Source organism: Ptychodera flava, chromosome 6 (assembly GCF_041260155.1).
Source record: "Ptychodera flava strain L36383 chromosome 6, AS_Pfla_20210202, whole genome shotgun sequence".
NCBI lineage: Eukaryota > Metazoa > Hemichordata > Enteropneusta > Ptychoderidae > Ptychodera > Ptychodera flava.
The window spans coordinates 28,558,776-28,584,533 of NC_091933.1; the positions used below are offsets into that span (position 1 = coordinate 28,558,776).

The following is a 25,758-nucleotide window of genomic DNA, read 5'->3' on the forward strand; positions in this document are numbered from 1 at the left end:
GGCGGTTAGCTTCTGTGTGCAACCAGGTTCCCTGAGCAGGGGGGGGGAGAGGTGTGGTGTGGTGTTTAAGTATTTTTTTTAAATTGAAGACATTTCTGAGCAATTTCATGCATTCTTATACAGTGTATAAAAGGCTATTCCAACATACACACAGGGGGCGGGTTTCAGGGACGGGGTCCCCCGTCTCTGTGACCAAGAAATTTTTAAATTTTGAAGTCACTTTGGAGTAATTTTATGCATTCTTGTACAGTATTAAAGACCATTTCAGCAAAAAAGAATAATCATTACCATAGTCAATTACAACATGTTTTCAAGGGATAAAGTTTTTAAAAAACGTCAGAAAAATTAATTTGATCATTCGGGCCTGTCAACTGCATTCAGTTGACAAGGATAATAGCAAAATTTCACCAGACTGTAGTGTAGAATTATGTTTAGCTCATGACTTGAACAAACATTTTGAAATACATCATAGAATAGGGGTTTTCACAACCCAGAAAACGATCCGCTGGAATCCTGGCCACCCTAGCTGTACAAAGTTTTTGACTGATTTAAATAAACTTGATTGAAGATACAGTAAAATCAAACAGTTTATTCAATTCAATGAATTATAGGAACACAATTTTCAGTAATTTTAATTCACAGTACTAATTTCACAATAAAACGAATCCGCGAGCTGATTATTGATTTTTTGGTGATGTTGAATATAATTGAAAAAGAGAGGTAAATTTCAGTGTTCATGTTTGATAAAACCTCAAACTAACGACACCGAACGCCAGCCTGTACTACACCGTGTGTGTACAAAGCACCGGCAGTCAATTGTAACACAGTACACACAACGCGATATCGGTCGACCTGAAATTTGACACTGTGATCGACGTAGCGTTTCAAAAGTACGAAAAGTGAGACCAAGTAATTTTTTGTTTATTTAGATTTGATCTAAACCTCCCAAAACCAACAGACAAAGTCCTTCTCTTACGCAGAAAATCAAAGTTTTCAAGCGTCGACTTTCTCTTCCGCGATACACACAACCACGGCCCCTCCACAAAACGCGATGTCGATCGACTTGAATATTGGCATCGTGATTGACCATGGATGGATTGACATGACGTTTCAAAGTATGAAAAATGAGACTCAGTAACTTTTGGTCGCTTTAGATTTGATCAAAAACCTACCAAGCCATCAGACAAGGTCCTACTCTTGCGCAGAGAAACCAAAGCTCTCAAGCGTCGACTTTCTCTTCCGCGTTTGAGAAACAAAAGTCGGCTTCATTCGGAAATGGTCGGCTATTCGCGGGCATAACGTAATTGTATGTAAGTCCAATTTTCGGCTATACCCGATGTGAACGTCGGAATAATTCGGCCTGTGATCGGGCAAGCGAGGTTGACCTCGAGAGCGGCCCAGTATGAGTACAACACGTTCGCTGATCGCGGTACTACAGTGATAGCAACAAGTTCACCGCGTAAATTGCTAGACTACATGATATAGCCACATCGGCACTTCTGAAATATTATCTCCGGCTTGCAAGACCACCAAAAAAATCAAAATATTGTTATCAAAACCAGAATTTCAGGGCCAGAGAGCGATACAGTGCTGAAAAGTAGCCGGCCAAAATACGAAAGTAGCCGGTCAATTTGGCCGGCATCCGGCTAAAAATGAACACGCTGATCATTGCAACTACACTGCTGACTCGCAGCGATTTTCCAAGGTTGGAACTGATTGGTTGGTGTGTGTGAGTGACAGGCTCCGCCCCAACGGTTTTAGGATAGCGCGCAATCCCAATCCTTGTGGAGCCAGCCCCAAGAGCTGGAACTTTTGACATTATTTTCATGACTTTACATTCAAACCACGATTTGTCCCTGTAGATGAACTTACTATGGGCGTGCATACGCGTATCATCGACCTTCGTTCGTGACTGGACGTTTATTCACAGATTCAACATGGCGTCGTCCATCGCTAAGCGTGGACGGGGCCCGCGCGGACACCCTGTTACTACGAGCTCGGCAAAAAAGCGAAGGCAGCTGCGTGGCAATGCATTGAAGCGTCAATGCAAGATATACATCGGCAACCAGATCACAAGATGGCAGGATTTAAAGGATGAACTGGGCCTTTCTAATCCCGATTTGGCGGCAGAATTGATCGACAGGTAAGGGTAATGATAGCTGCAAAATTGTAGCTCTACGATGAGGCGGTCGGTGAGTTTTGGTTTTTGCGACCTCGCTCACCAGTAGAGCTACAATGCCGAAGGCCCTGAAGCATACAAAATAAGCACGCTGCACATGGCACGGCATTTTGATGTAAAATCCCATATATTTACTGCATTTGGTCATACTGATTTATCACTATTGAAGATTAAACACTATACTACACTAACCTTGTCGTGTATGGGGTTTGGTATTTGTTCAAATACGTCGATCGCGTTCCAAAAACATTTCTTTGAGCCGCCATTACCAACTTCCGGTAATGGCGGCTCCCAGAAGCACGCTCAATGTTTATGGAACGTGATCGACATGTCTGTGCTAATACCAAACCCCATAAACGACAAGGTTAGTGTAGTATAGTGTTTAGTCTTCAGTAGTGATAAATCGGTACGACCAAATGCAGTAAATATGTGGGATTTTACATGAAAATGCCGCGCCGTGAGTGGCGCGCTTATTTTGTATGCTACAGGGCCTTCGGCATTGTAGCTCTACTGTTGCTGCAGTACAGTAGCTCGAGGTTTTGCCTGGGTATTTGGGTCGGACGGCCGTCCGACCCAAATACCCAGGCAAAACCTCGAGGTACTGTACTGCAGCAAGCTCTACTGGTGAGCGAGGTCGCAAAAACCCAAACTCACCGACCGCCTCACCGTAGAGCTACAATTTTGCAGCTAGGGTAATGAGACAGTGTGAGAGTGCGGCCCGACGCGTCTAGCGTTAATACTAAGTTCACATAATTTGTGCCTCGGGGACACATCGTTCTTCGTAGTCTGAACATTTTCATGGTTTCTAAGCCAACCATGATTCCTGCCCAGTATATTTCGGTCCCAAACGCTTCGTCACCGCATGGAGGTAGTAGAGACCGGGACCCAAGACGTTTTGGCACTGCTTTGTTTCGAGTTAGGTGCGGAATTGTGTCTTTTCCTGAAAGCCATTTCTAAACTACGTGTATTCCCTATGGGAGCTAAACTAGCTAAAAACGATAAACATGACAAAAAAAACGATAATTATCACTTTCTAAATAGCGCTCAAAGTTTAGAAATTAGCTGTAGTTTAGAAAGTTTAGAAAGTCAGGCCTTAGGTTGAAATTTTTTTCCAAGGATATATCGGATAAAAACGATAATTATCACTTTCTAAATAGCGTTCTAAGTTTAGAAAATAGCGGAAGTTTAGAAAGTCGGGCCTTAGGTTGGAAATTTTTTCCAAGGATATATCGGATAAAAACGATAATTATCACTTTCTAAATAGCGCTCAAAGTTTAGAAATTAGCTGTAGTTTATAAAGTTTAGAAAGTCGGGCCTCAGGTTAAAAAAATTTTTCCAAGGATATATCGGATAAAAACGATAATTATCACTTTCTAAATAGCGTTCTAAGTTTAGAAATTAGCTGAAGTTTAGAAAGTCGGGCCTTAGGTTGAAATTTTTTTTCCAAGGATATATCGGATAAAAACGATAATTATCACTTTCTAAATAGCGTTCTAAGTTTAGAAATTAGCTGAAGTTTAGAAAGTCGGGCCTTAGGTTGAATTTTTTTTTCCAAGGATATATCGGATAAAAACGATAATTATCACTTTCTAAATAGCGCTCAAAGTTTAGAAATTAGCTGAAGTTTAGAAAGTCGGGCCTTAGGTTGAAATTTTTTTCCAAGGATATATCGGATAAAAACGATAATTAGCTGTAGTTTATAAAGTTAAGAAAGTCGGGCCTCAGGTTAAAAAAATTTTTCCAGGATATATCGGATAAAAACGATAATTATCACTTCTAAATAGCGTTCTAAGTTGAGAAATTAGCTGAAGTTTAGAAAGTCGGGCCTTAGGTTGAAATTTTTTTCCAAGGATATATCGGATAAAAACGATAATTATCGCTTTCTAAATAGCGTTTCTAAGTTTAGAAATTAGCTGTAGTTTATGATATGTTTGATGAAAACGTTGGTTCAGCATTTGGTTTTAAATGTGTATTTTTTCCCATTGTTTCAAGGGAAAATATGTGAGCTTGTAGCGTTCTAAGTTGAGAAATTAGCTGAAGTTTAGAAAGTCGGGCCTTAGGTTGAAATTTTTTTCCAAGGATATATCGGATAAAACGATAATTATCACTTTCTAAATAGCGTTCTAAGTTGAGAAATTAGCTGAAGTTTAGAAAGTCGGGCCTTAGGTTGAAATTTTTTCCAAGGATATATCGGATAAAAACGATAATTATCACTTTCTAAATAGCGCTCAAAGTTAGAAATTAGCTGTTGTTTAGAAAGTTTAGAAAGTCAGGCCTTAGGTTGAAATTTTTTTTCCAAGGATATATCGGATAAAAACGATAATTATCATTTTCTAAATAGCGTTCTAAGTTTAGAAATTAGCTGAAGTTTAGAAAGTCGGGCCTTAGGTTGAAATTTTTTTCCAAGGATATATAGGATAAAACGATAATTATCACTTTCTAAATAGCGTTCTAAGTTTAGAAATTAGCTGAAGTTTAGAAAGTCGGGCCTTAGGTTGAAATTTTTTTCCAAGGATATATCGGATAAAAACGATAATTATCACTTTCTAAATAGCGCTCAAAGTTTAGAAATTAGCTGTAGTTTATAAAGTTTAGAAAGCCGGGCCTTAGGTTGAAATTTTTTTCCAAGGATATATCGGATAAAAACGATAATTATCACTTTCTAAATAGCGCTCAAAGTTTAGAAATTAGCTGTAGTTTATAAAGTTTAGAAAGCCGGGCCTAAGGTTGAAATTTTTTCCAAGGATATATCGGATAAAAACGATAATTATCGCTTTCTAAATAGCGTTCTAAGTTTAGAAATTAGCTGTAGTTTATGATATGTTTGATGAAAACGTTGGTTCAGCATTTGGTTTTAAATGTGTATTTTTTCCCATTGTTTCAAGGGAAAATATGTGAGCTTGTAGCGTTCTAAGTTGAGAAATTAGCTGAAGTTTAGAAAGTCGGGCCTTAGGTTGAAATTTTTTCCAAGGATATATCGGATAAAAACGATAATTATCACTTTCTAAATAGCGTTCTAAGTTGAGAAATTAGCTGAAGTTTAGAAAGTCGGGCCTTAGGTTGAAATTTTTTTCCAAGGATATATCGGATAAAAACGATAATTATCACTTTCTAAATAGCGCTCAAAGTTTAGAAATTAGCTGTTGTTTAGAAAGTTTAGAAAGTCAGGCCTTAGGTTGAAATTTTTTTTCCAAGGATATATCGGATAAAAACGATAATTATCATTTCTAAATAGCGTTCTAAGTTTAGAAATTAGCTGAAGTTTAGAAAGTCGGGCCTTAGGTTGAAATTTTTTTCCAAGGATATATAGGATAAAAACGATAATTATCACTTTCTAAATAGCGTTCTAAGTTTAGAAATTAGCTGAAGTTTAGAAAGTCGGGCCTTAGGTTGAAATTTTTTTCCAAGGATATATCGGATAAAAACGATAATTATACATTTCTAAATAGCGCTCAAAGTTTAGAAATTAGCTGTAGTTTATAAAGTTTAGAAAGTCGGGCCTTAGGTTGAAATTTTTTTTCCAAGGATATATCGGATAAAAACGATAATTATCACTTTCTAAATAGCGTTCTAAGTTTAGAAAATAGCTGAAGTTTAGAAAGTCGGGTCTTAGGTTGAAAATTTTTTCCAAGGATATATCGGATAAAAACGATAATTATCACTTTCTAAATAGCGTTCTAAGTTTAGAAAATAGCTGTAGTTTAGAAAGTTTAGAAAGTCTGGCCCTAGGTTGAAAAAATTTTTCCAAGGATATATCGGATAAAAACGATAATTATCACTTTCTAAATAGCGTTCTAAGTTTAGAAAATAGCTGTAGTTTAGAAAGTCGGGCTTGGAGTGGAAAAAGTTTCCCCAAGGATATATCAGATAAAAACGATAATTATCACTTTCTAAATAGCGCTCAAAGTTTAGAAATTAGCTGTAGTTTATAAAGTTTAGAAAGTCGGGCCCCAGGTTAAAAAAAATTTTCCAAGGATATATCGGATAAAAACGATAATTATCACTTTCTAAATAGCGTTCTAAGTTTAGAAATTAGCTGAAGTTTAGAAAGTCGGGCCTAAGGTTGAAATTTTTTTCCAGGATATATCGGATAAAAACGATAATTATCACTTTCTAAATAGCGTTCTAAGTTTAGAAATTAGCTGTAGTTTAGAAAGTCGGGCTTGAAGTGGAAAAAGTTTCCCAAGGATATATCGGATAAAAACGATAATTATCACTTTCTAAATAGCGCTCAAAGTTTAGAAATTAGCTGTAGTTTATAAAGTTTAGAAAGTCGGGCCCTGGTTAAAAATTTTTTTCCAAGGATATATCGGATAAAAACGATAATTATCACTTTCTAAATAGCGCTCAAAGTTTAGAAATTAGCTGTAGTTTATAAAGTCGGAGCTTGGGCCAGTGGAAAAATTTTCCCAAGGATATATCGGATAAAAACGATAATTATCACTTTCTAAATAGCGCTCAAAGTTTAGAAATTAGCTGTAGTTTATAAAGTTTAGAAAGTCGGGCCCCTGGTTAAAAATTTTTTTCCAAGGATATATCGGATAAAAACGATAATTATCACTTTCTAAATAGCGCTCAAAGTTTAGAAATTAGCTGTAGTTTAGAAAGTCGGGCTTGGAGTGAAAAAGTTTCCCAAGGATATATCGGATAAAAACGATAATTATCACTTTCTAAATAGCGCTCAAAGTTTAGAAATTAGCTGTAGTTTATAGAGTTTAGAAAGTCGGGCCCCAGGTTAAAAAATTTTTTCCAAGGATATATCGGATAAAAACGATAATTATCACTTTCTAAATAGCGTTCTAAGTTTAGAAATTAGCTGAAGTTTAGAAAGTCGGGCCTTAGGTTGAAAATTTTTTCCAAGGATATATCGGATAAAAACGATAATTATCACTTTCTAAATAGCGTTCTAAGTTTAGAAATTAGCTGAAGTTTATAAAGTCGGGCCTTAGGTTGAAAATTTTTTCCAAGGATATATCGGATAAAAACGATAATTATCACTTTCTAAATAGCGTTCTAAGTTTAGAAAATAGCTGTAGTTTAGAAAGTTTAGAAAGTCTGGCCCTAGGTTGAAAATTTTTTTCCAAGGATATATCGGATAAAAACGATAATTATCACTTTCTAAATAGCGTTCTAAGTTTAGAAAATAGCTGTAGTTTAGAAAGTCGGGCTTGGAGTGGAAAAAGTTTCCCAAGGATATATCGGATAAAAACGATAATTATCACTTTCTAAATAGCACTCAAGTTTAGAAATTAGCTGTAGTTTATAAAGTTTAGAAAGTCGGGCCCCAGGTTAAAAAAAATTTTCCAAGGATATATCGGATAAAAACGATAATTATCACTTTCTAAATAGCGTTCTAAGTTTAGAAATTAGCTGAAGTTTAGAAAGTCGGGCCTTAGGTTGAAATTTTTTTTCCAAGGATATATCGGATAAAAACGATAATTATCACTTTCTAAATAGCGTTCTAAGTTTAGAAAATAGCTGCAGTTTAGAAAGTCGGGCTTGGAGTGGAAAAAGTTTCCCAAGGATATATCGGATAAAAACGATAATTATCACTTTCTAAATAGCGCTCAAAGTTTAGAATTAGCTGTAGTTTATAAAGTTTAGAAAGTCGGGCCCCAGGTTAAAAAAAATTTTCCAAGGATATATCGGATAAAAACGATAATTATCACTTTCTAAATAGCGTTCTAAGTTTAGAAATTAGCTGAAGTTTAGAAAGTCGGGCCTTAGGTTGAAATTTTTTTTCCAAGGATATATCGGATAAAAACGATAACTATCACTTTCTAAATAGCGTTCTAAGTTTAGAAATTAGCTGAAGTTTAGAAAGTCGGGCCTTAGGTTGAAATTTTTTTTCCAAGGATATATCGGATAAAAACGATAATTATCACTTTCTAAATAGCGCTCAAAGTTTAGAAATTAGCTGTAGTTTATAAAGTTTAGAAAGTCGGGCCTCAGGTTAAAAAAATTTTTCCAAGGATATATCGGATAAAAACGATAATTATCACTTTCTAAATAGCGTTCTAAGTTTAGAAATTAGCTGAAGTTTAGAAAGTCGGGCCTTAGGTTGAAATTTTTTTCCAAGGATATATCGGATAAAAACGATAATTATCACTTTCTAAATAGCGCTCAAAGTTTAGAAATTAGCTGTAGTTTAGAAAGTTTAGAAAGTCGGGCCTTAGGTTGAAATTTTTTTTCCAAGGATATATCGGATAAAAACGATAATTATCACTTTCTAAATAGCGTTCAAAGTTTAGAAATTAGCTGTAGTTTAGAAAGTCGGGCCTTAGGTTGAAAATTTTTTCCAAGGATATATCGGATAAAAACGATAATTATCACTTTCTAAATAGCGCTCAAAGTTTAGAAATTAGCTGTAGTTTATAAAGTTTAGAAGTCGGGCCCCAGGTTAAAAAATTTTTCCAAGGATGTATCGGATGAAAACGATAATTATCACTTTCCAAATAGCGTTCTGAGTTTAGAAATAAGCTGAAGTTTAGAAAGTCGGGCCTTAGGTTGAAATTTTTTTTCCAAGGATATATCGGATAAAAACGATAATTATCACTTTCTAAATAGCGTTCTAAGTTTAGAAATTAGCTGAAGTTTAGAAAGTCGGGCCTTAGGTTGAAATTTTTTTCCAAGGATATATCGGATAAAAACGATAATTATCACTTTCTAAATAGCGCTCAAAGTTTAGAAATTAGCTGTAGTTTATAAAGTTTAGAAAGTCGGGCCTCAGGTTAAAAAAAATTTTCCAAGGATATATCGGATAAAAACGATAATTATCACTTTCTAAATAGCGTTCTTAGTTTAGAAATTAGCTGAAGTTTAGAAAGTCGGGCCTAAGGTTGAAATTTTTTTCCAGGATATATCGGATAAAAACGATAATTATCACTTTCTAAATAGCGTTCTAAGTTTAGAAATTAGCTGTAGTTTAGAAAGTCGGGCTTTGAGTGGAAAAAGTTTCCCAAGGATATATCGGATAAAAACGATAATTATCACTTTCTAAATAGCGCTCAAAGTTTAGAAATTAGCTGTAGTTTATAAAGTTTAGAAAGTCGGGCCCCAGGTTAAAAAAATTTTCCAAGGATATATCGGATAAAAACGATAATTATCACTTTCTAAATAGCGTTCTAAGTTGAGAAATTAGCTGAAGTTTAGAAAGTCGGGCCTTAGGTTGAAATTTTTTTCCAAGGATATATCGGATAAAACGATAATTATCGCTTTCTAAATAGCGTTCTAAGTTTAGAAATTAGCTGTAGTTTATGATATGTTTGATGAAAACGTTGGTTCAGCATTTGGTTTTAAATGTGTATTTTTTCCCATTGTTTCAAGGGAAAATATGTGAGCTTGTAGGAGTAGTCTCGTAGAACCAGGAAAATACTATTAGTTTCCCAAAGAAGTAATTTTTAAAATGCGAAGCTCAAATATGACTTATCCAATAGACCACCGAGATAGTCTACTTCCTATAAAATTTACCATTGGGCAAGAAGTTTAAAGTTACTAAGTAGGGAAATGTGACAGTGAGTAAGCACAAACACAATTTGTGAGGAGTAATTGTAAATGTTTTGTTTTGTCCCTCAAAAACAAAGTCTGTCGAATAACCACCCGGCTATTGCTTATGACAAATAAACCAGTTGTGTGTCTTGAAGACAAATGTAATACCGTAAAAGTAACCAGACTGCCACAGTTCAAATGACCAAGGTGTGTAGGGATTATCTTAGTTCCACGACAGGAGCAGATTAAGTAATGATGCAAATTAATGCTAATGGCCTTATCAAACGTGTTGCCCCTGTGGTTGCCATCACCTGGCAGCTGCGTGCTCGCAGTAAAATATGGCGTCATTAAGAAATCCGGGCCTGAAGTGAAACTTTTTTCCAGAATAAATCGGATGAAAATCTGCGAGCTTGTAGCAGAATTATTGTAGAACCAGGAAAATACTATCAGTTTTCCCTGAAGTAAGTTTTACAATCGAAATCTCAAATGTGATGCCCGAGATACTATACCTTCTGCTCATTGCATTAGGCAAGAAGTATAATGTTACGAAGTAGAGAAATATGACAGTGAGTCAGCTTAAAACAAAATTTGTGAAGAAAATTGTAAATGTTTGTTTTTCAAGGTCTGTCAAGCAACCTCCCGGCTAGTGTATATGCAAATAAACCAGCTGTGTGACGTGAAGACGAATGTAAATAAAAGTGACCATATTGCCAAACTTAAATGACCAAGGTGTGTTGAGATTATCTTTGTCCACAACGATCGCGTCCATGTGTGCAGATTAATGCAAATTTATGCTAATGGTCTTATCAAATGTGTTGCCGGCCAGGCCGCCATCTTCCAGCTGCGTGCTCACAGTAAAAGATTGAATCATTCAGAAAATGGGGCCTGAAGTGAAAACAATTTTTCCTTGATATATCGGATAAAAACGATAATTATCGCTTTCTAAATAGCGTTCTAAGTTTAGAAAATAGCTGTACTTTAGAGAGTCGGGGTTGGAGTGGAAAAGGTTTTCCAAGGATATATCGGATAAAAACGATAATTATCGCTTTCTAAATAGCGTTCTAAGTTTAGAAATTAGCTGTAGTTTAGAAAGTCGGAGTCAGTGGAAAACATTTTCGAAGGATATATCGGATAAAAACGTTGGTACACCATTTCTGTTGTCATCTGTATATGCCCTAGTGTTTCAAGGGGAAAAGTGTGAGCTTGTAGGAGCAGTCTTGTAGAACCTGGAAAATACAATCAGTTTTCCCCAGAAGCAAGTTCTAAAAGCCAAAGCTGAAATGTGACTTGTCCAATAGACCGACGAGATAGTACCTCCAAATTAATGCATTGGCCCTATCAAAAGTGTTGCCGGCCAGGCTGCCATCTCCAGGCTGCGTGCTCACAGTGAAATGTGGAGTGCGTGAGATGAAGTCCCGCAAACTTTTCAAGAATATGTCGGAAAAAAAGGCTGATACAACGTTTCTGTTGTCATCTGTATATTCCCAAGTGTTTTTATTAAAGTAAAAAGTGTGAGTATGTAGGAGTTTTCTTGTAGAACCCGGAAAATACTATCCGTTTCCCCCAGAAGTAAGTTTTAAAATCCAAAGCTCAAATGAGCTTGTCCAATAAACCAAAAATGGAACAATACTACCACAGTTCTAATGACCAAGGTGTGTTCAATTACGATCGCGCGCGTCAATTTGTGCTTCAAGTTAATGCTAATGAGGCATTGATAAGGCTATTAGCATTAATTTGCACCACAATGGACACGATTGTCGTGGAACTATCTGACCCTCTTCTTGTCTGTGTCTGAACACACCTTGGTCATGCGAATTGTGGCAGTATGGTTATTTACATTCGTCTTCACGTCACACATCTGGTTTATTTGTCATTAACACTAGCGGTGGCTATTTGACAGTCTTTGTTTTTGACGGTCAAAGAATAAACATTCACAATTTTTCGTCATCGCTCACTCAGAGCCACATTTCTTACTTCATGACATTCAATTCTTGCCCGTTGCAATGGTCAATTCAATAAGGGGTGCTTTTCTCGCGAGTTTATGGAAAAAAACATTTGAGCTTTGGATTTGCCGCTTGGCAAAACTGATACAGTATTTTCCTGATTCTATCCGACATATCCTCGAACAAATTTTTTTCACTCAAGACCCGATTTTCTAAACTTCAGCTAATTTCTAAACTTAGAACGCTATTTAGAAAGTGATAATTATCGTTTTTATCCGATATATCCTAGAACAATTTTTTTCAGCCAAGGCCCGACTTTCTAAACTTCAGCTAATTTCTAAACTTAGAACGCTATTTAGAAAGTGATAATTATCGTTTTTATCCGATATATCCTTGGGAAAAAATTTTAACCTAAGGCCCGACTTTCTAAACTACAGCTAATTTCTAAACTTAGAACGCTATTTAGAAAGTGATAATTATCGTTTTTATCCGATATATCCTTGGAAGAAATTTTTCACCCAAGGCCCGACTTTCTAAACTTCAGCTAATTTCTAAACTTAGAACGCTATTTAGAAAGTGATAATTATCGTTTTTATCCGATATATCCTTGGGAAAAAATTTTTAACCTAAGGCCCGACTTTCTAAACTACAGCTAATTTCTAAACTTAGAACGCTATTTAGAAAGTGATAATTATCGTTTTTATCCGATATATCCTTGGAAAAAAATTTTCAACCTAAGGTCCGACTTTCTAAACTTCAGCTAAACTTCAGCTAATTTCTAAACTTAGAACGCTATTTAGAAAGTGATAATTATCGTTTTTATCCGATATATCCTTGGGAAAAAATTTCAACCTAAGGCCCGACTTTCTAAACTTCAGCTAATTTCTAAACTTAGAACGCTATTTAGAAAGTGATAATTATCGTTTTTATCCGATATATCCTTGGAAAAAAAATTTCAGCCAAGGCCCGACTTTCTAAACTTCAGCTAATTTCTAAACTTAGAACGCTATTTAGAAAGTGATAATTATCGTTTTTATCCGATATATCCTTGGGAAAAAATTTTAACCTAAGGCCCGACTTTCTAAACTACAGCTAATTTCTAAACTTAGAACGCTATTTAGAAAGTGATAATTATCGTTTTTATCCGATATATCCTTGGAAAAAAATTTTCAACCTAAGGTCCGACTTTCTAAACTTCAGCTAAACTTCAGCTAATTTCTAAACTTAGAACGCTATTTAGAAAGTGATAATTATCGTTTTTATCTGATATATCCTCGAACAAATTTTTCACCAATGCCCGACTTTCTAAACTTCAGCTAATTTCTAAACTTAGAACGCTATTTAGAAAGTGATAATTATCGTTTTTATCCGATATATCCTTGGAAAAATGTTTTCACCCGAGGCCCGACTTTCTAAACTTCAGCTAATTTCTAAATTTAGAACGCTATTTAGAAAGCGATAATTATCGTTTCTGGCTAAACTTTCTAAGTTTAGATTTAGATTTAGACAATTCTAATTTAGCTTTCTAAACTTCCAGCTAAACTTTCTAAAAACGATAAAAACACAATTCCGCACCTTAATGTTTGTTTCCGATTGGGCTACCATGTACTACTGAACCGTGTTTGCAAAGAATATACACATTTGCCAACCACGTCTACACAGCAGGCCGACAATAAACGTGTGCCAAACAAACGATTTTTTTCCCGAATTGTGTAATTCGTATGTACTGTATCTATCATGTGGTTTAGTCACGGCTGTATCCATGCATGCATGGATGTAAAAAATAGACACCCATGATCCATGTAGCTCTGCGTGGCGGGGCTGTGTGTTAGTACTGTTGTTACCACCGTATACTGTAACGCTGGTAACACAGCCCTGCCATGCAGAGGCTACAGTATATCATGCTACAGCGCAGGTCCGAAGGCAAACTAAGGTTATGCTCGCTAAAAATTTGACCGCTGTGGTTAAAAGAGTCGGCAAAAAAACCCCACGGGACAAGATAAAAGGTTAGAGAAGAATACTTAGCATTTTAAATAATTTGGTGAAAAATCATTGAAATATCGGAAACAACTGTCTAAACATCATGGGTCCAAGTTCCAATTTAAATGTAAAACAGTGTCTCCAAATCTAACCGAAAGCTTTTCGTATGTTATACAGCTTCATGAAATTTTTGTCAACAAGAATTCGATCAAAACTTACAACATAGCAATTCACAGCGCACTTGAAATTTCTTACCTTTTTTTTTTAAAAAAAAAGAACATTATGGGAAGGGGCGGCTGATTGATCGCTAAAATAACATGTACATTTTATAAGGCATTTGTAACATATTTTGGTTTCCATTTTTTCATAAATTACTTCAGTTATCACAGGACCAGGAGTCATGAAGTGTTGCCGGAACAAGCATTACCACCTGTAAATGAGCCTTCTTCCTCTAGGACAATTAGGCCTTCAGCATCACCCCATATAATTGAGCAACTATATGAGTTGTCTAGTACATCATCAGTTTCATCTGGTCATGGGTAAGATATCATTTCACTTCTTTGTGTAATGTTAAATGTAACTGGTAGACATTTTACTGTAATGGAAAGATGAATAACAACAAACAAGAATAGTTGTTTGTTCAGTCATTATGGTAGCTGTACAATGTTCAAATTTTCAAACAAAGAAGTGTTATTTGTTTATGAGAAATCTGTGCAGCTGTATGATCAACAAAGTAGACAGTGTATGCTGTTGACAGCTGAGGTACTAGAACTGACAACGTAGTAATGATCTGGTCTCAGTGGCTTTTACATAATAACTTGATTCCATTTATTTCTATTTCAGAAGAAAAAATGTGCCAAAACAGCCCACATCATCAACGCCAGCAGGTCAGCAACTGACTGCAAGTACATTTAAAATGTCTGAGATGTCTGAAGAGATGTCTTCCATTGTATCCACAAGATAAACATTGTGTAATGAACTTCTCATGGCCCTGGTGTACATGTTTGTGAAGGAAACAGAACTCCAAGCAATAGGATAGAAATCACGTTAAACCACTGTATCCTGCAGCTGTAGTTTAAATATTACCAACAAAGAAAAGTAGTTAACTGAACTAGATGTACTTGTTGGACAGATCAAAAGTATCTTTTACTCAAATTGGTGTCTGCTCATATGCATGTGAATTTAAATTTCTCTGAAAGTCACAAAATTTCCGTGAAAGTCAAAAATCTTTTCCATTGTAAATGTTTTCTGTTTGTTCAAAGTTACCTATGCCAAGTTAGATAATTATGTATGAATTATTTCCTGTGCTTGGGTATGCTTACAATGTCTTTTCATGTTTTTAATCCAGTGACATGTTGATGTCAGGAGTGGAGGAAATGCAAGACAAGGAACACCAAACAGAAACAGAACCAACAACAAGGTACATAAGCTCAATTTATTTTAGTGTCACTCTACATAATTTCTAGAACACACTAAATAACTTCTACAACAATATGTAATCTTTTGTGACATCCAAATGACGAATGTAACTATTTAACTTCCACATTGCAGTGCTAGTGGCAGAATGGGAAGAGGAAAAAAGAGTACCATATCAGAATCTTTTGTGGACCCATTTGAGTAAGTCCTTTTAGTATTTTGAAAGAAAAGACAATAAGTAGTATGACAACAGACCGGCATATCACTAATATAAGCTTTATCAATATTGTTGATTACTTTAATATTGTTCAACACTTTGGAAGAGATATATATTTCGTGATATATGTACTGACTATTTTAATAGTTGCACAATTTGCCTTGTGATAATCATGACATTATGTGATTCACCTCCAGTGTGAGTATAGATGAGACAATTGATCCAACCAATGATTATGATCATATTGATCTGTCATACTATGATGGAGATCCGGATTATGAACCAAGCTTCAATATAACTATACAGTAAGTAAAACAATTTATTGTACAAGGGTTTTGTCAGGTGTACGTAGCTGGCTACAAATTGGTCTTGTACAAAGAGGGCACATGGTGTGTAACATAACCATGACACTGGTCTGCCATAACTGCTGTTGGGACACTATGATATACATGCATTTGTGTTTGCATATCTTTGCTATAGCCTGAAGTTCATGCATGTAATGTTCATAAGGTTCAAAATCCTTAAAATTCATTGAATTTTCAAACACTATTACAAAGATGAAGTTTACCACAAGAAATCATGTCAAATTGATATGTCTACATGTGCTGATACAATATGTTGATTTGAGTAGTGACAACACTTCCCTGCAATAAATCCTGGAAAAATTTAATTTTCTATTGTGGCACTTTTACACAATTGAAAATCTGGGTAATGTTTTCAATGCAGGGCATAATTTTAATCGCAAACAGACTACTTATCCATCATTAGCAACACATTAGTAAATACATCGTGCTAAACAACTCTTATCATAATTTGAAATTTGAAATTAGCATGTATATTGATACTTCTCACAGGTCCCATGGAATTGACATGGAAGACTTTCCATCTGACCATTCAGAGTTTGATGACAGAAGTGATGAAGACACCTCTCCCAATACACAGGAACAAGGAGAATTGGGCATAACAGGAGTGAGAAGTGAGGCAGATGTTAACAGACTTATTGAAGAGGACTTTTATTTGATAAGCCTTGGCCAATTATTGTTGTTGGCCGAAGCTGAACTTAAGTCAACATGCAGCAACTTAGACTGTAAAGGAATGCTGACCATTTCAACAAACACGGTAGGGTCAGCACTGTATCTATCATTGGTATGTACATTGTCTTTGACACTTATGTAATACTTTGATTCATTCAGTGGCACTTAAAGTCACGGGCCTTTCAGACTATTCTACTTTAAACTGGGTACAAGGTGACGTGCAATGACATACATAACATACTACAGACTTAATGTCCTCATGACAGCATGGCTCTCATCACGCTAGGAAGATTGACGTATACAGTGTTCACTGCTGTTATGTAAAGAATTTTGACTAAGTCATAATTACTGTGGATTCATGTTGTTACAGCCATATTATACATAGGTGAAGTATCAGGCCATTCACATCCTAACAGTTTTAAACATCTTGTGAATTTACATAACTGTAACAAACCCTGTAGGTTCAACACTTCTCCATGTCTGTTATCAATACAGACACAAATTTCATCAATGTGATCACAGAAATAGCTGGACAGAGACTACAGAACTGTATACGTGAACGTTCAATATGTATGTTGCATGCCTGTGAAAGCAGCTGTAAATCCAACGAAAAACACAGGCCATTCCCTATATCAAAGATAGATCAGGGCCTGTTTTGTGATCTAAGGGGTTGCTGTGTGAATATCTTGTTAAATCCTGTACAAGATTCTGAGTTTGATCATAATGTTCATATGTCCAGAGTACATAGTATTATACAAATCTGTAGTTACAAACAGAGGTAATGTTAAACTTATCTTGATACTTTATTGTAGGTATGCCCTTCTGGTCATGTAGAATACAAGTGGTGCTCACAGCCCCTTCTCAAACGACGGCTTCACAGTGGAGACCTGCTTACATCGGCCTCCATACTGATGTCCGGAAACAATTACAGCAAAATTGCTTTATTTGCCAAGATGTTAAGGTTGAAGATAGTCAGTAGTAGTACATTCTTCAAAATACAGCGGCACTATCTAGTTCCATGTGTGGATGAATATTGGCTTTCACATCAACAGGAAATACTTACCAAGTATCAAGATCAGGAGATTGTTATTCTTGGTGAGTAACGGTTACTGTAGTGACTGTTACTGTAGGACAGAGTACCGTACTATACACATTTGTCTTCGTCCAACATGCATTCTATGTCATTTAAGAAAAATTTGTGCATTGAATAGACATGGCGCAATCCTAATGACAATGCACATTGACTGAGATTTGATTATCACAAATTATTGAGAAATTTGCTTATAGGAATACGTATTCATTGCTCTTAAAGTAGTAAAATTTTACACTCAGTGTAATTGTGGTATATCTGCTTATTTTACGATATCACAAGGTGATGGAAGAATGGACTCTCCTGGATACTGTGCACAGTACTGTACATACACTATCATGGAAAACGAATCCAAAGACATTTGGGAGATTGTAACCATAGACAAACGTCAAACTGACAAAAAATCAACCATCATGGAAAGAGCAGCATTTCAAGAAGGGTTAAACCAGCTCCGTGATAAGGGACTGCAGATAAAAGAAGCAGTAACAGATGCCCACACTCAAATTGCATACCTGATGAGTAAGTTTGATAAATATTTCTCTTTTTAACTACCATATAAACAACAGCAAATCAACCTGCTTTTTTAAGTTGTTTCATCATACTAATATTTAACTGTAAAATTAACTACCGGTAGTCAGAATTAAAAAGAGCGTGTAACAGCTTTCATGATAAATGAACTGTGTTCTTGATAACAAGAACATGACAACATGAAATAATTCAGTTGATATTGATCATATGTTGTTGCAGTCATAGCCAAGATGAGGGACTTAAAGGTTTGTTCATCCGTCTTTATCGTAAACCATCACTAAGACATCATATCACTCAATTCCTACCTCTTTGTTGTACTTTTTCATATAGCCAAACATTACACAAATTTAGCTACATTTATTCCACTAGTACTTGGAACATCAGCAGTGCACATACTTTCCCAGCCATTTTCCCAAATTCACTTCATCATGATTGCTGTCACCATGACAACTTCTGATGATGCTTTTGAAATTAATGAAAAGGGTGACTATGTCATTTACAATAACTTGTCTATTAAGTATGTAAAGGCAAGTCATAGGTTACTACATAGCTAATCCTGCAATGCATGAACCTATGCTGTAGATGAAACACTGAGCACCTTCTTATTGGCAGTTAATCCTTCCTCTATCTCTTTTTGTGTAGAGACCACATACCCTGGTATCACACATTCATTTGATATATGGCATGCTGCCAAGAACCTTGGGAAAAAAATAACGAAGGTTTGTTGCTGTTGCAATGTTAAATCATAGGTATATGTTTGTCATTTTTCATCAAGAATGATGCATCACTTGGTTTGAATTAGCTGTCCTCTGTAGTGTGAGCTGCTGCTATACATGCAATAATGCTTAGTTATTTATGCCACCATAAAGCCCATTTCACATACAAATAATTTTTTCCCTGACACCTACATTTTAATATACATGTACTGATATCTTAAATCGTTGTCAGTAAAGTGTTATCTTTTATGAGGATTGAGTCAAGTTTTTCTTTTATCTGCTTTCAAGGCTGGTCAGCAGAAGAACTGTAAAGCCCTTCAGAAATGGAGCAGGCATATCAGGAATCATTTTTGGTATTGCTGCCAAAAAGCTTCAACTTATGAAGAGTTCCTGGTAAGAGTGTATGAATGCCTTTTGAAATACAAAACGTTCAATTATTTCTGTTGATGGAAATCACACTTAGCAGTCCACTCGTATGGACATTATTTGGCCAAAGAAACAGAGTGAGGGAGGAGTGTTGCCGTACACATTTTCAATCTTATTATTCCCCCAGGACAGTGTCCGTGGGGACTTACAGGTTTGGTAATATCTGTGCGTGCATGTGTGCATGCGTGCGTGCGTGCGTCCGTTCACGCAGATATCTCGGAGATGCCTGGAGCTATTTAATTCAAACTTGGTTCAAGGATTACTTTATATGTCATACATATGCACGTTGATTTGTTTTGTGATAAGATCCAATATGGCTGCCGTAGGCCATTTTGTTACGATTTTTTCATGTATGGAGCCATAACTCAGACATATTTCCACCAGTATCATTCAAAGTTGGTACAGGGACATTGACCTATTTCATACATATGCACATCAATTTGTTTCATGGCATGTAGCATTATCATGTCAATTACTGAAGTTTCGTAATTAGGCCGTTATATCAAGAAATACTGCATCAAATTTCATGAAACTTGGTACAGATGTTAAGCTCACATTACTTTAACAGTGAAAAAGACATTTACCAGTGTCATTTTAATTATTTGTAATTGCATAAGTAATGAACTTTCCTAATTTGAGTGATATATCTACAAATACTGTGTCAAATTTGATGAAACTTGGTACAGATGTTGGTCTCGTAATGTTGTAAATACTGCATCAAACGTTATAAAATATAGTACTGGTGATAATCTGTCAGTGTTACGATAGGATGCAATAATATTTCTAATTGACTCATTTAATGACCTTTTGTAATTAGGATGGCGGCCTACATTGGTTTTATGTTGTCACCACCATAGAACTCATTATTGGCCATTGAGCTCCATCTGTATGCAGTATTTTATCACAGACCTAATTAATGAAGAGGACTCTATCCTCTCTGAGGACTTGCAATTAAAGTACCCATTTACAAGTAGGGACTGTGTCATCAACGATTACTTGTTTGTCTCATAATTTATGTTAAGTGTACATCTCACTCTCTAGACCCATGACATTTTATGATTTCATTTTAGCTAATAGAGACTGTCTATAGAAACTATTAGTGTGGTATTTTTCATTATGAGGAATGTTAAAATGTATGATAACTGAAGTATTTATTATGCTTCCATCACAGGGACTTTGGTGTGGTGTGATTCATCATGTTACAAATGAACACGAATGGGTCTTATCATATGGCCAGGGAACTAATTCTTGTAACCATGGACCTCTAACAGAATCTGCAGACAGTGACAAGGAATGGCTAGAAAAGGGTAGTCCAGCTCATGTAGCACTGGTGAAAATTGTCATGGACAAGAGATTTACAAATCAAATTCACTACTTCATAAATTGTAGGTAAGTTGGCAGGTTTATGTTAAATTACAAAGTAATACACTGATGTAAATGATGGAAATTTGCCACGGTACCTGCACATGTAACTCTAAACAGGAAGTCTTCAGTCCCTGGTTCTCGCATAAGATGTTGTTGACAGTGACTGTCCATGTGATTTTAGTCCCTTACTTTCATAGAAATTTGTGCATCTGGTTAGTCAATTTGCTCACAGATAAAGCTGATAGAGAACCTCTCTTTTAAGTCCTCAAACTGACAGTAGCATATTCTGTTCCCACACATCTTTGATTCCTTTTGCTCGAATAATGCAAAGTTTGTTGGTTTCAATTTTTGCAGAAGTACTGCTGAGTTAGAGACATTCCAGCAGAGTATACTTGTGTATGCTGCAAAGAGGTTTTCATATGTGCCACCAGTATACAGAGCCCGGAATCGTTTAGCAGCAGTGGATCACAATGTTCACCACAGCAGGGAAATTATGAGAAACAAAAAGGGTGAAATTGTGTAAGTAGAACACGACATTTACTTTGCCAACTTTGCAGAACAGTAGTACTATTATTACTACTCATGTGGGAGTTTTTCATAGCCATATCACTGTTTGTCTTTTTTTTTTAATTTAGAGTCTTTGTTTATCAGAATTTAATTTTATGTTCTTCCAAAGATTATATTTTTATGGCTCCATGAAAAACAGCCACTACCCTGGAGAAAGGCTAATTGGATTCCAATAAAGAACAGGAACAAGAATGTTGAACTTTTACCTCAGTGCTACTTTTGTATCACATTACATTCATGGAAGTTTTGGGGTGTATTTGATCTAGCAATGTCAAACTAGTACTGGGAGGTGCTGGCAGTAAGATCACATCCCTACCCTGTTTCAGCAAATCAAAAGGCATCATTGAAAGTTATTTTGTAGGGATGTACTTCACAACCATGATTGAGAGGTCAATGTTACACTATCCAAACTTTTAATATTGCATTGTCTGTGTGCTCATGAATGACTGATAGACAATTATTTTTCCTCACACTGTCCTTGACACAACTTTTAGTATTATCATTTTAAGCCAAGGTCACAGAGAGACTGATGAGAACTACATTCTACTTCATTCAGCTATCATAGGCATTACAACAAGAAAAGTGGAAGGTGGAGTGCCTATCCAGTGAAGGTAAACAAGACATATCCACAAGTAGCTCCATTGAAAAAGCTTATTATAGAGAAACGACAGGCTGACCAGGGGGGGATGCAGAAGAAGAAGGATTTAGAACCAGGAGATCCACGAAGAATATCAGCACACGTTGCACCTCTGAGCCCACCGCCAACAGCTTCCATTGTCCAGGAGTATGTTTCACGTCGACAATAAATGCAGCAATGTGAATGAACTTTTGAAACACCATAAAGCTTGCCACAGTTTTTGTAGCAAAATATAGCAAGGAAAAGTGTTAGGTGCTTTATAATGGGTATATTGTGCAATTCAAAGTCCAAATAATTTATAAATTATCATAAATTTTCTGTAGTCTTCAGTTACTATGTGATCAACAAATTATACAGTTTATTGGTGTACAACTAGGGTTGTAGCCCTGTAAAGGAGATATCCCATGACTCAGTCAGATTAAGAAACGTACATTGGATTAAGAAATGTACATTGCTGTTTAAAAGTTCAAAATTTGTGGAATCCAAACACATTTGGCATACAAATGCAATTTTCAGCTGATTTTGTTGTTTTATCAGGTGCTGCCGTTAGGGTTAGGGTCAGAAGAAGCCTTTGGGCAACAAATGTGAGAGCTCACAAATCAAATTGTTTTTTCGGTAAATTGATATACCGTGGTACTCTAAGTAGGGCCACCAATAGCATAACCAAGAAAGCAATGGTAATATCTTTGACTAGAAACAACAGAGGTTACAATAAGGAGATTTTTGATGTTTGTGCTAAAAACGCTTTTATGTACAGTCAATGAGAATCAAATTCTTACACTGTATACTCCTTTGTTGAGGTAGTTAGTAAGCATTATTCTTCCTGAAGCAGTTTATCGATTTCTGTATAAGTTTTATTGTTGTTCTGTATAAGTTTTGTTGTTGTTGTTGTTTTCATATCGAACCACTCAGGAGGAAGAACTCTTCCGTCCCGCAGGCTTGTACATGCCCTGACATTTACCTCTCAATAAGCAGTGTCACCAGTGACAACAAAACAGCCAGGCCAGGTATAAATAAAGATTGTTCTGTTTTTGCAAGGTAACAGTGTTGGCTAGTGAATTTATTTAACTATTTCACATTTTATGCACCAGTTATGCACCAGTTACTGGGATAGGAGCAAACAAAAATTATTGTTTTCAACAGATTTATTCATTTATAACAAAACATCAATTTGAAAGGAAAGTCAACATGTTTAAGTTACAACATAATCACTGACAGAATAACATCAAATGTAACAACCGATTAAACTTAGGCCAATCTCCCAGGATTAAATCCTGTGTATTGTCCAAATCTGTCTGGAACTTATCACGGATGGCCCACACACAACAACTAGGAATGACCCTTCTGTCCCCGGCACCCAGTCTTCCATACTGCCACAGAATAAACTGCCTGTACGCAGCATGTCTGTTACACTTATTCAGGTCTGCATCCTCGTTCAATGCCAACACATCCCTTCGGTAAGCCCTGGCTATTGCCAGGACCCCTTCGTTCAAGCAGAAGATTCTCAAATCCTAAAAGATAAAGAAAGACAATGTTAGAGGTAATTTAGAGTTTTGGAAAAAATTGATTCCATTGATCCTACCTCTGTTTGGTCTAGATCAATGTATCCTATGATAAATCAGTGTTAACTTGAGTTTAGTTATTTTCATGATTTGGTGACTTTTAATGTGGAACTTTTGTGGAACTTTGAGTGAATATGACACATGGAAGTTAATTGTTATCAAAATTATTATCAAATTACAGACTGATGATTCTTGCAGATTTTGTGCATTGTCTTAAATAATACGATGACTTCACTGAGTACAGAGTCAGTGCAGCTACCTGTACTGCATGTTGATGTTTATAATAATCCCAAAGTCAGTGAATCAGGACTAACTTGCTGGATTGCTTTCAGTTTTCAGAAGCATGAGTAGCACAGTTTCAAAGCTTACAAATTAACTACTCACCGGTGATTGTGACATACAGAATTCATGAGGTCTATCACAGCACTTTCTCTCTGGTTGTGTGGGCATTTCCCTACAAAATGTGCAAACACACCAATCTGGTTTGGATGATGATTCTGACGGATGGTATCCGCCCACTCCAGGTTGTTGTGGTTGCGGTACTGCCAAGTTAAACACAAGACTGGGTTGGTTCTCAATAATCTTTAGCAGTAGGTCATTTTTTTCTGTGTCGTTCATTTGTTCTATCATGGCCTGAAAGAAAATGACAAATTTTTTACCTGCATGTCTGTGCACCAAGTTTATAAAGACATCATTGTGACTGAGCATAAGAGCACACACCATGATAGTAAAATAGCTGTACCAGCGCTAATGTGGACCCTTTGGGTCTGAAGATAAAAAAAAAAGGCAATATTCACACACATATGTGATAAATGGCTTACCCGTAACGTTACCTTCCTCTGTTCTATATTGAGTAAGGCCTCATTACTTGATGTTGGTCTGGCTTCTGTGGTAGTGTGTCTGCCCCTTCCTCTACCTCTTCCTCTTGCACGACCTCTGCCTCTGCCTCTACCCCTGCCTCTGCCCCTGCCTCTAACTGTGCTTGAAACATCGATGTGCTCTTGGCTGTCATCGGATGAAGGTGGCGGTGATGTCTATGTGAAAATGTTGAGCAAACATGTCAAAACCAATGAAACAGACATTCCATGCTAACGATACAATCCATCTCCCAAGAGCAAATCATTATGAAGACTATGACAGGTCTAGCAGTCAGATTATGAAATTTGTATTTGTAGGGACCTTTGGCTGAAAAATGGGTACAAAAACAAGACAATGAAATATGTAGAAACACATGTACACATACACAGTGAAAAAAAACAAGTAAGCAAAATAAATCTGAACACTAAATGATATGTATGCCGGAGCATTTCAAAGCGTTACATTAGAATCAACTTGCATACTCATTTCTTTCAATTACTCTACTATGCTATTTTCAGCGTCCATATAGTTTGCTCTTTACTTTCATGATTTCATTGCTGTTCATTTTATTTTTAATCGACTTCCCAAGGCTGATTTACTCAGTTTTATTGTGCATAGGCCTTTATTTCTAGGGTCTCTTATTTATGTAAGTTTATAGTTATGCATGAGTGTTTATCTTTCTTTGTGTTATAGTTTATTCACATCTTGTATTGACTGCACTCCTATTTTCTAAAGTATTTTATCTGTCAGTCTGTTTCTATTTAGCCAAAGACCATAGTGCTGCCACAAACATTTTTTGTGTGCGCTGCATATACAGCTGTAGTGGCTCACTGCTGGTGCTTCATTGTAGCTTTTACAGTCCAAACAAACTAGCGTTGTCTTGCAGATTCTCCCTCTTTCCTAACGTATCTTTGTTAAAATTCTATCAAAAAATAACGTCATATTCAAATAATAGAAATCGTGTTTACGTTTTCCATGTTGGGCTACGCTGCGCCCGAGATCAGAGAAAAACGCTCATGGGATACGCACTATAAACCCACGATAAAATGCTTGGACTCTTTGAGGGTCAACTCAATCCGTGAACGTAAAAATGCAAGTTTGATCATCGTAAATCCAGTTTGTTTAGCGTGAATGTAAATTCTTTTATCCTCTACGGTCATCGGTTCGAAAATAAGCAAGATGGATAGGCTATGATTATATAGTCTGAGAAAACAACATCAGCCCGTGTGGTCAACATGAACTTCCGGCCGCAGCCGGTCATCACTCATCAGACAGCCATAACGTCGCGCCCAACATCTACGGCTGTAAAGTGAGGCTTGCACTGCACTGCAAGCGATTTTTGTTTTTGCAATAAGACAGATCCGTCCTTTCGTCGTAGCCCCGAATAATACAATGCTGGATATCGCTGATGTGAAAGTATCGGGGAAAGTATTCACGTTCATGTAGACTCGACTGCAACGTAACTACTTTGCCGTAAGCAACAACGCATAAGCTTACACAAACACAGGCGGCAGCGGAAAACTTTGCACATATGTCGTCGAGACATCATAGCCGTTTATCGAAAAATCACAATTCTGCGAGTGTTGTGCGATTCTTACAACTCAAATCCTGGATTTCAGGCCACAGCTTTGTGATCGGCATATTATTATTTCAGGCGTCCTACAAAGGTTTCTAAATCGCTAAAAGTTGCTGGATGTGTTTTCTCGATAGAAATGACGGTCAAAGTAAATACCTGATGAGTGAGAAAAGTCT

General features: G+C 36.3%; 2 protein-coding genes across 3 annotated transcripts; one reads left to right on the top strand and one right to left on the bottom strand.

Annotated features, from left to right (window-relative positions):
• Window positions 1-1,686: 1,686 nt before the first annotated feature.
• LOC139135416 (uncharacterized) lies at window positions 1,687-22,628 on the top strand. Of its 2 annotated transcripts, XM_070702793.1 has the most exons (14): window positions 1,691-2,143; window positions 13,971-14,129; window positions 14,434-14,561; window positions 14,939-15,010; window positions 15,142-15,207; window positions 15,421-15,528; window positions 16,078-16,369; window positions 17,070-17,352; window positions 17,630-17,866; window positions 18,518-18,594; window positions 18,880-18,984; window positions 20,189-20,323; window positions 20,728-20,901; window positions 21,506-22,628. In XM_070702793.1, the coding sequence occupies exons 4-13, from the start codon at window positions 14,943-14,945 to the stop codon at window positions 20,746-20,748; spliced, it is 1,392 nt and encodes a 463-aa protein (XP_070558894.1). In that variant the 5' UTR covers window positions 1,691-2,143; window positions 13,971-14,129; window positions 14,434-14,561; window positions 14,939-14,942; the 3' UTR covers window positions 20,749-20,901; window positions 21,506-22,628. The 2 variants fall into 2 exon arrangements, with proteins under 2 accessions (XP_070558895.1, XP_070558894.1); XM_070702794.1 differs by lacking the exons at window positions 18,518-18,594; window positions 20,728-20,901; window positions 21,506-22,628 and having other exon boundaries at window positions 1,687-2,143.
• A 7-nt stretch (window positions 22,629-22,635) lies between these two features.
• LOC139134423 (uncharacterized) lies at window positions 22,636-24,983 on the bottom strand. The gene is made up of 4 exons (XM_070701285.1): window positions 24,975-24,983; window positions 23,970-24,182; window positions 23,533-23,781; window positions 22,636-23,097 (listed from the first exon to the last, which is right to left on the bottom strand). The coding sequence occupies exons 1-4, from the start codon at window positions 24,981-24,983 to the stop codon at window positions 22,795-22,797; spliced, it is 774 nt and encodes a 257-aa protein (XP_070557386.1). The 3' UTR covers window positions 22,636-22,794.
• Between the last annotated feature and the right edge of the window lie 775 nt (window positions 24,984-25,758).